The sequence below is a fragment of the Leguminivora glycinivorella genome, chromosome 15 (assembly GCF_023078275.1).
Source record: "Leguminivora glycinivorella isolate SPB_JAAS2020 chromosome 15, LegGlyc_1.1, whole genome shotgun sequence".
NCBI lineage: Eukaryota > Metazoa > Arthropoda > Insecta > Lepidoptera > Tortricidae > Leguminivora > Leguminivora glycinivorella.
In genome coordinates, this window is record NC_062985.1 from 17,245,667 (window position 1) to 17,256,703 (window position 11,037).

General features: G+C 38.4%; 1 protein-coding gene across 1 annotated transcript; it reads right to left on the minus strand.

Moving 5' to 3' along the window:
* Window positions 1-338: 338 nt before the first annotated feature.
* On the minus strand, window positions 339-2,087 carry LOC125234227 (craniofacial development protein 2-like). The gene has a single exon (XM_048140435.1). It carries the CDS (start codon window positions 2,085-2,087, stop codon window positions 339-341), a length of 1,749 nt encoding a protein of 582 aa, XP_047996392.1.
* Between the last annotated feature and the right edge of the window lie 8,950 nt (window positions 2,088-11,037).

Here is an 11,037-nt window from a genome sequence, read left to right on the forward strand (position 1 = left end):
ATCGCTAAGGCCGGCAGGGCTTTTTACATGTGTTTTGGTGTTTTTATACATATCTTGGACTATAGTTATGTAGTACTCTGGGATGTTTTGCTTTCTCATCGCCTGCCATACTAGCCTTCGAGGGACTCTATCGAAAGCTTTTTCTAAATCGATGAAAATGAGATATAAATTTTCTTTATTCAAACGGTGTTTTTCCATCACAATCCTGAGTGTTTGGATAGCATCGATCGTCGATTTGCCAGGCGTGAAGCCATACTGGTTTTCGGTTATGAGGATATGATCATATAAACGTGAGGCAATGACTCTTTCGAAGAGTTTTAACGTGTGTGATGTGAGCTTTACTCCTCTGTAATTGCCACACTGTGCAATATCGCCTTTTGCTTATAAATAGGGCACAGTGTGCTATTACGCCAGCCTTCAGGGATTTTGCCATCTTTGATAATGCAATTGAACAGTTTAGTCAACCAGGGTAGTGCCGTTTGGTCCGTCTTCTTCCAGATGTCCGCTGGTATCTGATCCGGCCCCGTGGCTTTGTGATACTTCATTTTGGTTAATGCCTTCTTTACTTCTTCCACTGTTATGCAGTATATGGGTCCCTGGGTGGCAAGCTCATGTAGCATAAGTGCGTTAGGGTATTCCTCGTTCATTAGTTGTTCGTAATATTCCTTCCAACGGTTGTTGATATCCTTATTTGCTGTAAGGAGCCTGCCTTGGGTGTCCTTGATGTATTTGTTAGTTTTGATATCGAGCGTGGATCTGTAACGTTGTCGGGCAATTTTATAAATGGCATTCTCCGTTTCCGCCTGTTCTAGTTTATCATAGAAGTCTTCTCTAGATTTTGCTATGGATTGTGCTACAGCAGATCTTGCTATCTTCTTGTGGTTTTTATACTCAAGACGATCTTCTTCTAGACTTGACTTTTGCCACAGCTTGAATGCCTTTCTCTTTGCTTTTATTAAGTCTTTAACACTTTCGTTCCACCAAGAGGTCTCCTTATTCAGACGCAGGCCTCCGCGCGATATTCCTAGAGATGCTTTTGCATTCTTAAGGCAGATGTGTTGAAAGTCGTCCCACATTTGGCTGCCCGACTTGTTCTCCTCCATATCTTCTATCACATAGTTGGCCGCCCATTCAAGGAATTGTGATCCCTTGGGAGTATGTAACTCTTTCCATTTTATGCTCTCTGACCGGTCTATGTGCATTTTTATAGGCTTGGGTAGAGTCATCACTGCGACTAGGAGTCTATGTTGTGACGTAAGTGCATTACCTGGGATCACTTTGCAGTCCTTATAAAGTTTAAGGCTATTGCTACTGGTTACAATGAAGTCTATCTGTGTTTTATGGTTTGAGCATTTATAGGTGATAAGATGTTCAGCTTTCTTCCGGAAGTGTGTATTAACAATTTTCAAGGAGTGCTTGGTCGTAAAATTTAGGATATCTATACCTTGTTGATTTATAGGACCCAATCCATATCCCCCATGTGCGTCATAGTTGAGATCATTTCCTTCGCCTACATGTCCGTTCAGATCTCCCCCGATATGAATGTATTCAGTGGGTGGGATATTCTGCATAACTTCATCAAAATCCTCCCAGAAGTCTTGTTTTTCTTGTTCGGAGCAGCCGGTTTGCGGGGCGTACACAGAAATAATGTTCATAGGTTGCTGGTTATCCATTGCTAGCTTTATGGCAATCAATCTGTCGCTCTTTCTGTCCACGTTGATGATCCTCTGTTTGAGATGATTGTCTAGTACGACGCCTACACCGTTTCTTCTAGTATCAGTCCCATGATACACAAATTGATAACCATTCCCTATGTCTCTGGATTTTGACCCTTTCCATTTGGTCTCTTGAATGCAGCAGGCATTAATTTCTCTGGTTTTTAAGATTTCACTTAGCTCCTGGCTGCGCCCTGTCATTGTGCCGAGATTCCATGTTGCGAGTCTGAGTTTGTCGTTGGTTTTTAGGTGCGAACGACGGTTCTTGTCCCTAGCGTCGCTTTTGGGGAACGCCCTAGCATGTTTCTCGTTGATAGCCTTGTTCGCATCTACGTCGCTTAAGGGGGACGCCCTAGTATTAGACTTTCTCATTTTTATACAACTTTCATACAAGGAGTTTGTGGGTTGTTGGCTGGAGTTTTACGGCCGGTTGCCACCTGACGCCAAGGTTGTATTTCTCGTGGAGCTGTGTGGGTGCCGCCGTTGACCCTACACGGGTTCTTCCGCCGCCATCCCTTCTGTAAGTCCCAACCGAGACTACAGCACCATCTGCAGCCTCTACTCCAACTATTTCAGAGAAGCCTGCAGCGGGGGTTTGATATCGGAGTGTCCATCTCCGGCCTGTTTGGCCCGCGGGAGGTATTTTATTTCCCTCCTACCCGGCATATCTGCCGAGCGTTCCCCTATCCGCCGCCCGGGGACGCGTTCTCTATGGGTGAGGCTCCCACGAGAACCTTAATTGAAGGAGAACCGAGGAGGGCTCGGTTCTCCTTCAATTAAGGTTTTTAATTTGGCTACATCAATCTTCACCGGTCGACCAGACTTAGGTTGATCTGATAATGAAAAGTCGCCACTACGAAACCGCTGGAACCATCGTTTCGCCGTGGCCTCAGACACAACTTCAGGAGCAACACGCTGACATATATTACGCACTGCTTCGGCGGCTGAATGGCCAGACTGAAATTCATATAGTAAGCAATGCCTTACATGCACTTTTAATTCGTCCATTTTCTTCCTTATATTAGCTCGGCGACAGCTAGTGAATGACTGACGAGAAACTGTGCGACTCTCCCTTTATATACTTTCGACCATAGAAGATTCTAGAACTCTCTCAAAAATTTTTTGTGGAATTCAATCGATCGCTCATTACTTTCTTACCAACCCAATAAATCATTTTGAATGTATCACAATATAATGCAAACACATTCGCGTTAAATGTTCTATGACAGTTATTTTTAAAAGCTCAAATCGCGTGTGTAATCACTATTTTTTAAGGTAGTCGTGTAAAAACAAAGATGCTGGTACAGTCACCGGCATAAATAAGTGATGATTTCAGACTGTACCTTGTCGTTTTAAAATTAAACAATTTCGCATGACATTTCAAACAAGACGTTAATGTGACAAGGTGTAGAACTCATCAGATATTTCTGCCGGTGACTGTAGGAGGTGTCCTGTTTCCACACGATATTATACTATAATATTACATTACAGATTCAATAAAACTAGGCCGCTAGGGTGGCATCAACAACGCCGCTTTATCATCTAAAGCAAGATCAGTATTCTGGCGAAAATGAAAGTGGTACCGACCCGGAAAGATTAAACCAGGCGAGGCGGCCATTATTATACAAATGTGTGTGATCCCGGGAAACGAGAGGGATCAGAAACTCATACTGATATTGCGCGCTGGCGCGATATGTGAGTAACCGGCTTTAAATAAATATAATGAAAACAAATAACGTCATTTGAACGACAAAATATGAGAATAAATATCGTTTTTAAATATCGGTTTTACGAAACACGTGCGGAAAAGTGGAAGTCTTCTCACGTTTATGCAATGATGCCGTGCATTAGATAGTACCTAGACAAGATGACGTTGATCGCTTCAATAAGGATGCGTTGGATTTATAATGGGGCTGTGTCGCGTGGCTGCGTTCGTGGTCTCACAAATGGTCTCGTCGAAAGATCTCCTGACCTCCGTGTCAGCATTAAAGCTCGGCCACACATGCGCGTTTTGATAGCGTAAGGGGAGCGGTAGCGGAGCGTTAGCGGAGCGCAACGATAGCAGTGCGCCGGACGAAAGCTGGTGGACGCCGGCGGGAACTAACGAGCGCGGATTGCCAGCGTTCCGCCGGCGCACCGCTATCATTGCGCTCCGCTAACCCTACGCTATCAAAACGCTTTATCTGTGGCGGAGGCTTTATGTTGAGGCGGGACCATTTCGTGATAAACTTATACATTTATAGATTTAGTATTTTTTTTGCATGTTGTATAGTTTTTAGTTTATTACGAATAAATATTTTGATTGCTTAATTGATTGATTGTATCGTACGAAGTTTTTCAGTACATTACATAATATACGTTATTGAAGTTTCGGCAAAGGCACATAAAGTACCACTTAGAGCTTCTCTGATGCAGCCTTAGTAACATTACTTACCTTAATATTTTGGGAAATTATTTTCCAAAATACATTCTCATTACACATAACCTACGTAAAAATATCCGTTAAAGATAAATACGACATTGTGAATAAATTTTGACCTCGGGTACCGTTCAAAAATCTTAAAAGTTACGAGAGCAATTTAGGATAATGTTATATTTTGTGAAAATCTTTGAAGATCCCTGATATATTGGTTAGCCGTATTATTCTCGGCTCGTCGAGATTGAGGTCGCTAAGGGCCTATTTAGACGGTACGAGAACTTGTATATGAGTTTAATACATTGCGGTATTTGATTTAAATGCTGAAAGTATCTAACCTCAGCAGTCCGCAATGTAACTAAAACTTTATGTGAGTTCGCGCGCTGTATGAACAGGCCCTTATTATGTATCTGTTTTATCTGTAAGAAGCTTGTTTTCTGTATTGGTTCACTGAGAGAAATTTGCATTGTGAATTTAACAAGTTCGACTTGTTGCGGGTTTATCCGTTTGAAACAAAAGTATTTTAGTAAACGGAATAAATCACAATGTTGATGATACAAGTCAAATTTGTTCGAACAACAAGGTCAAACTTGTTAAAAGATATTTGATTTAATCAGCCAAGCATATGTTTAAAACAATATGAGTCATGTTGCTTTTACTAAATCGACTTGTTGATTCAAATAAAATATTGATTCAAATAAAATGAAACTTGTAGAATACTAGTTACACTTAACAAAACCTAATTTGTTGTTTGAACCAAAGAGCACGTAGGCGCTATTTTAACAAAAAAACTTGTTGAACGAACATGAAAATTGGTTGTTTTTTCTCACAGTGTTCCTTTTGGCTTGAAAAAAGTTTAAAGGTTCATGTTGAGAATGTTGAGATACATGAGACGGGTAGTGAGAATGCAGGTGATCGAATCTGTTAATTTTGCATAACTTATATTGTCATATGTCTAACCTCTATAGGAAAATTTTCTATTCAGCGTAGCACATTTTTAACCCCCGACGCAAAAACGACGGGGTGTTATAAGTTTGATGTGTCCGTCTGTCTGTTTGTCTGTCTGTATGTCTGTGTTTGTGTCTGTCTGTGGCATCGTAGCTCCCGAACGGATGAACCGATTTAGATTTAGTTTTTTTTGCTTGAAAGCGTGCGAGCGTACGTATTTAGTCGGGAGTGTTTATAGCCATGTTTCATGAAAATCGGTCCACTATGTCGCGTTCGGGGTTTTTTCAAAATTTTAATTTTGAAAAACTACTTCTACTTTCCGTGCGAAACCGGGTCGCTAGTTGTATTTATGTACATAATTTAAAATCTGAAAAGTATTAAACCTAGAGTGCTGCTCCCCGTTAAAGTTGGAATGGGCTTCTGATGTTGCTTGGCTCGTTGTGCAAAACTGTGGCACGTATAGCATAAATTATTTCAGATTAGTTTTCCATTTACGCGTAAAAAACCTCTTATTTTGGGGTTCCGTAGTCAACTAGGAACCCTTATAGTTTCGCCATGTCTGTTCTGTCCGTCCGTCAGTAACCGTTAGCACTGGAAAGCTGAAATTTGGTACCAATATGTATTTGTATATCAATCACGCCTACAAAGTGGTAAAATAAAAAGTGGAAATAGTACATTACGATACAAGTGCGTAAAAAAGGAAGTTCGAAACGAGTGGCGATAAATTAAAACACGAACGAAGGGAGTGTTTTAAATCGACACGAGTTACGAATTTGCACGGGTGCAAACTGGCAATTTATAAATATATTAATTTGATGCATGTATCTCATTAAGTGAAATGTAAATTTCTTTTGAGATTAATAAAATTCTTTAACCACAATTTCCTTTTCGCACGTGTATCGTACGACGTTTTTCAGTACAGATGGCCATCAGAAGTTTCAACCTGGCATATAATGAACCACTTCTCGCACTAGTGCGTAAAAAAAACACCATCTGTTCTGAAAAAAATGTTTTGTTGGGGTACCCCCCCTACATGTTTTAATATATATTATACTAGCTTCTGCTCGCGGCTTAGCTTGCGTTAATCTCGAAAATTGCGGAATTCTCCATACAAACTTCGACCCCCCAAGAAGGAAGTGGAGGATAGAAAGAGACAAAAAGTAGCCTATGTTACTCGCTAAAGTAGCCTAGTAGCCACTGTTAACTGGAAGAGAACCCTTAAAGGGATAAGTTCGCCTTTGTACTAGTGATAAGCTCTTTTTCTTGTGTGTTGTATTGTTTTCTGGTACAATAAAGTGTTTTACTACTACATACTACTACTTCCCGGTTCCCGGCTCGGCTACCAGTGGGCCCGCTCGTTTTTTCTTTCGTGTATGATATCCTATTTACATTTATAATTTATATATGTGACTATTTGAAATAAAAACCGGCCAAGTGCGAGTCGGACTCGCCCACCGAGGGTCCCGTACAAACTTTCTTTCAAACTACCTAGTTAAAATAATCTCATGTTTTCATATAACTCTAATGACTTGACTAGAAGACAAAAGTATAGGTACTAATGAGCATTATTGTGTATAGCGCCATCTCTTCGTGAATTCGCTAATTTGTGCGACCTGTATACTATGTTGGTTTTTCAGGGATAATTCTTTATAATGTTAACCGATTTAAACAGTTTTTACTTTATTGGAAAGAAGACGGTTTACGTAACATTTCGTATTAATTTGAAGTACGATATACATTCGCAAGGGTGGGTAACTTGAAAGTAAAAATATGAAAAGTTTTTTGTGCATTAAAAAAAAAGTTTCCAAGATACAAACACGATTATATTTCTCCTGTAATATTTAGCATAAAACCAATGTTTCCTAAAATTTTCATATTTTTTAGTTGGTAAACTTCGGAGATAAGGGGGGGGGGAACGGTATTTTTTTTTACATTTTCCTTCAAAATTCTTTTTTTTCCACAACAAAAAAATTACAAAAAATAGTTTATTTACGTTCAATTTGCGTTCTTTCTAACGATATCCCACTTGATCTAGTAACTTGAAATTTACAGTTTGCCCCTCATTCATTTTGGCCATTTTCTACAATTAAAATTCATAAATTAAAAAAAAATATACTTTCTATTTGTAGAGGTTTACAATGTTCATAACTATTCCAAATTTCAAGTTGATAGCATTAGCAGTTTTCGAGATATTTAGGAATGTGACAGACGGACAGAGTCGCACCATAAGGGTTCCTTTTTGGTACGGAACCCTAAAAAGAACAAATCGAAAAACATTCAATATAACAAAAAATAAAACCGCCTTCAAAAAAAAAGCGTGTTACAAAACACGGAGAAACTAAAAAGCCAAAAATAATAAACCTTCGAATTCAGATTTCTTATCGGATTGCAATAATCTAAACATCCAAATTATAAACAAATCAATTATTTTGTAGTCGGTACCAGACCTGTTCGTCGCCTTGCTATTTCCTGTTTGCCCTACCCAACCATACGCAGGCTGGTCCCGACTCCAAAAATAATTGATTTGTTTATAATTTGGATGTTTAGATTATTGCAATCCGATAAGAAATCTGAATTCGAAGGTTTATTATTTTTGGCTTTTTAGTTTCTCCGTGTTTTGTAACACGCTTTTTTGAAGGCGGTTTTATTTTTTGTTAAAAAGTTAATTTATTTGTTGATTTTTAGTGGTTCCTAGTGATATTATATGTATCAGTCCGAATATATGTACAGTAGTGAAAGAATTATCCTTTAACTCCTAACCATTGAGGAGTTGACCTTCCATCATCAGCTCAGCCACATAAAATTATTACCATCAGGCGCAAATACTGGTGCACCTTTGAAAAATACACAAAAAACATTACATGTGCCTATAACATTTGAAGAGTTCCCTCGATTTCTCCAAGATCCCATCATCAGACCACGACTTGGTGCCAATGGGACCATCTCGGGGTTATACCCGTTCGATCAAAAAAAAATTTTTGAAAATCGGTCTACGATTCTCGGAGATATCGAGTAACATACATACAAAAAAAAATAAAAAAAAAAATTCAGTCGAATTGAGAACCTCCTCCTTTTTTGAAGTCGGTTAAAAATAATTTGATTTGTTCCCTAGTTCTACTACTACTACTGTTTTTTATACCACGTCGGTGGCAAACAGTCATACAGTACGCCTGATCGAAAGCGGTCACCGTAACCTATGGACACCTGCAATAATATAATTAGTATGGATTAAATTCTTCGACCTCTATTTTGTTATCAACAGTGACTGCAAATTTTATTACCGAATATGGCCAGACTCTGGACGGTTTTTCTGATATATTGTTCCGTGTGCGTATTATCACTTCCCTTGTATCGTAACAAAAATCACACGTCAAAATGATATATTGCTGATAACACTATCTTATTGAGTTGGGGCGGGATCAATCGCCCGCGATATGATACGTGGTGAGTAGGGATCGCTGACAATATTTTTATTTTAATGACATTAAGGTAGTAAAGGAACGTAAGCATTTTCTCCTTCGACTATCAATTAAAAGAGTATTTTTCAGTACAGATGGTGTTTTTTTTACGCACTAGTGTGAGAAGTGGTTCATTATTATGCCAGGTCGAAACTTCGGAAGCTCATCAGTCTGTACTGAAAAATGTCGTACGACACACATGCGAAAACGAAATTCGTAACTAGTGTCGATTTGAAACACTCCCTTCGGTCGTGTTTTAATTTATCGCCACTCGTTTCGAACTTCCTTTTTTACGCACTTGTATTGTAATGTACTATTATACAATCGTGATATAATACAAAGCTTTTCAGTCGAGTACCATGTTTAAGTCACGAAGCTTGCTGAGTGGCCTAATAGGTGCATTAGGGTAATTCCGAATGACGAAATGCTTTGGTAATTCCGAAAGGGAAATCTCGATATGATGAAAATAATGGTGATTTTTATGCGACTTTCGTAATTAGACGACTTTCGTAATTACCCTGATGCACCTTATATCACTATTGTATACAACACTTTTTCTATGAGTCATCATCTTTATCATCAATGGACGAAAAATATATTCATTCAAGTTAAAATTAATGCTAATAGCGTCGTTCACCGTTGTATCAACATCGAATTGCCTGGCAACCAATTGTTTGTAATAACGAGATAAAAAAAAATGTGTTTCAGATGCAGAAAATTTGCCAGGTATCGCAAATTAGTATTGAACGTGTATGAAGTTTTATTTTCGATTTTTTTTCAGTTGACTAAAGTGAAGTGTAATGAAATAATTATGGTTGACTAAGTGTCAGATACTATCCAGCACTGAAAAGTCAGCGCGTATAGTTTAGTCTGTGGTGTCCTAATTGACAGATTAAAGTCGACGAGTAGAAAAAGGTTCATAAGTTCCACTTGAAATTTTATAGATTCCGTTAACAGCGCTCCCAAGATATTAAATCGTTGTTAACGGTAACTGATGGTGAGTGATTAGATCTGCTAGTTTATATATACCTATTAGTCAAGTTAGAGTTCGCTTGTGCTGCGTAAAGTTCTGTTAGATTTCAACAATAGCCCTATTATTATTGTCATTGCTTTATTTCAATGTCACTCCTAGTAAAGCTGTAAAAATGTTACAAGAATATCTTCATTCTATTGCTGTGACCTCAAAAATATTATTTTGCTTATTTTTGAAGGCAGTTTTATTTTTTGTTAAAATGTTTATTTATTTGTTGATTTTTAGTGGTTCCTATTGATATTATATGTATCAGTCCGAATATATGTACAGTAGTGAAAGAATTATCCTTCAACTCCTAACCACAGAGGAGTTGACCTTCCATCATCAGCTCAGCCACATAAAATTATAACCATCAGGCGTAAATACTGGTGTACCTTTGAAAAATACACTAAACACATTACATGTTTTTTTTTGCCTATAACAGTGCCTATAACATTTGAAGAGTTCCCTCGATTTCTCCAAGATCTCATCATCAGATCCCGACTTGGTGCCAATGGGACCATATCGGGGTTATACCTGATCGATTGAAAAAAAAAATTGAAAATCGGTCCACGATTCTCGGAGATATCGAATAACATACATTCAAAAAAAAAAAAACATTCAGTCGAATTGAGAACCTCCTCCTTTTTTTGAAGTCGGTTAAAAATAAAATATACCATGCACGAAACAAAGCACCAGATGATTATAATGATTATAAGAATAGCAAGGACAGAAGTTATTTTTCAATCCAATTTCTGTTTAATAATAAATAGAAATATAATTATATAAAGTAACTGAATTGACCGTGACGTCACTCAATTCGATTTCATATTAATTCCATATAAGTCGTTCAAATTCGTTTTGACAGTTCTTAAAAAGAAGCTGATTTGATTAGGTTAGGAGGCAAGTAGCCTTTCGTAAGCATAACCAAAGATGATTGAGTATTATAGAGAGTTATTGTCGAAGTAAAATGTGTAATCACAGTGCATAGACTGCCATCTCTTGACATACTCGTAGGCTTAAAACTTTTGAACCTCAGTTTTGACAATTATTCCATATTCTTAGCTTGATATGTTATAAAATGTCAAATATTAATATTAGCGCCATCTAGCTGAGCGTACCTTAAAAGTGTAATGCCATCTAGGCCACCGTACCTTTTTCTGTATGGTACTGAGGTACGTTTTTTTCTTAGACTTTATCTGTCTATAAGGAGTTATATATGTCTTTGGCATATCGTAGCTAGCTCTTCTTATCACTCTTCTGTAGTGGCGCGACAGAGACAGACTGCGTGTCGATCGCCACGTAGCGTCAACGATTGTCTCTTCGGATAGACTGCAGGACTTTGTGTTGACCCCTGAGCTGAGCTCGACGTAACCTACCTAGACGTAACCACAGTATAATAAAGAGTAATTATACAGTATGGCCACTCCCGCTCCCCGCTGAAAGTGCCGCTCGCCCCTCTCGGTTACCTCACAGTTACCGTTTGTC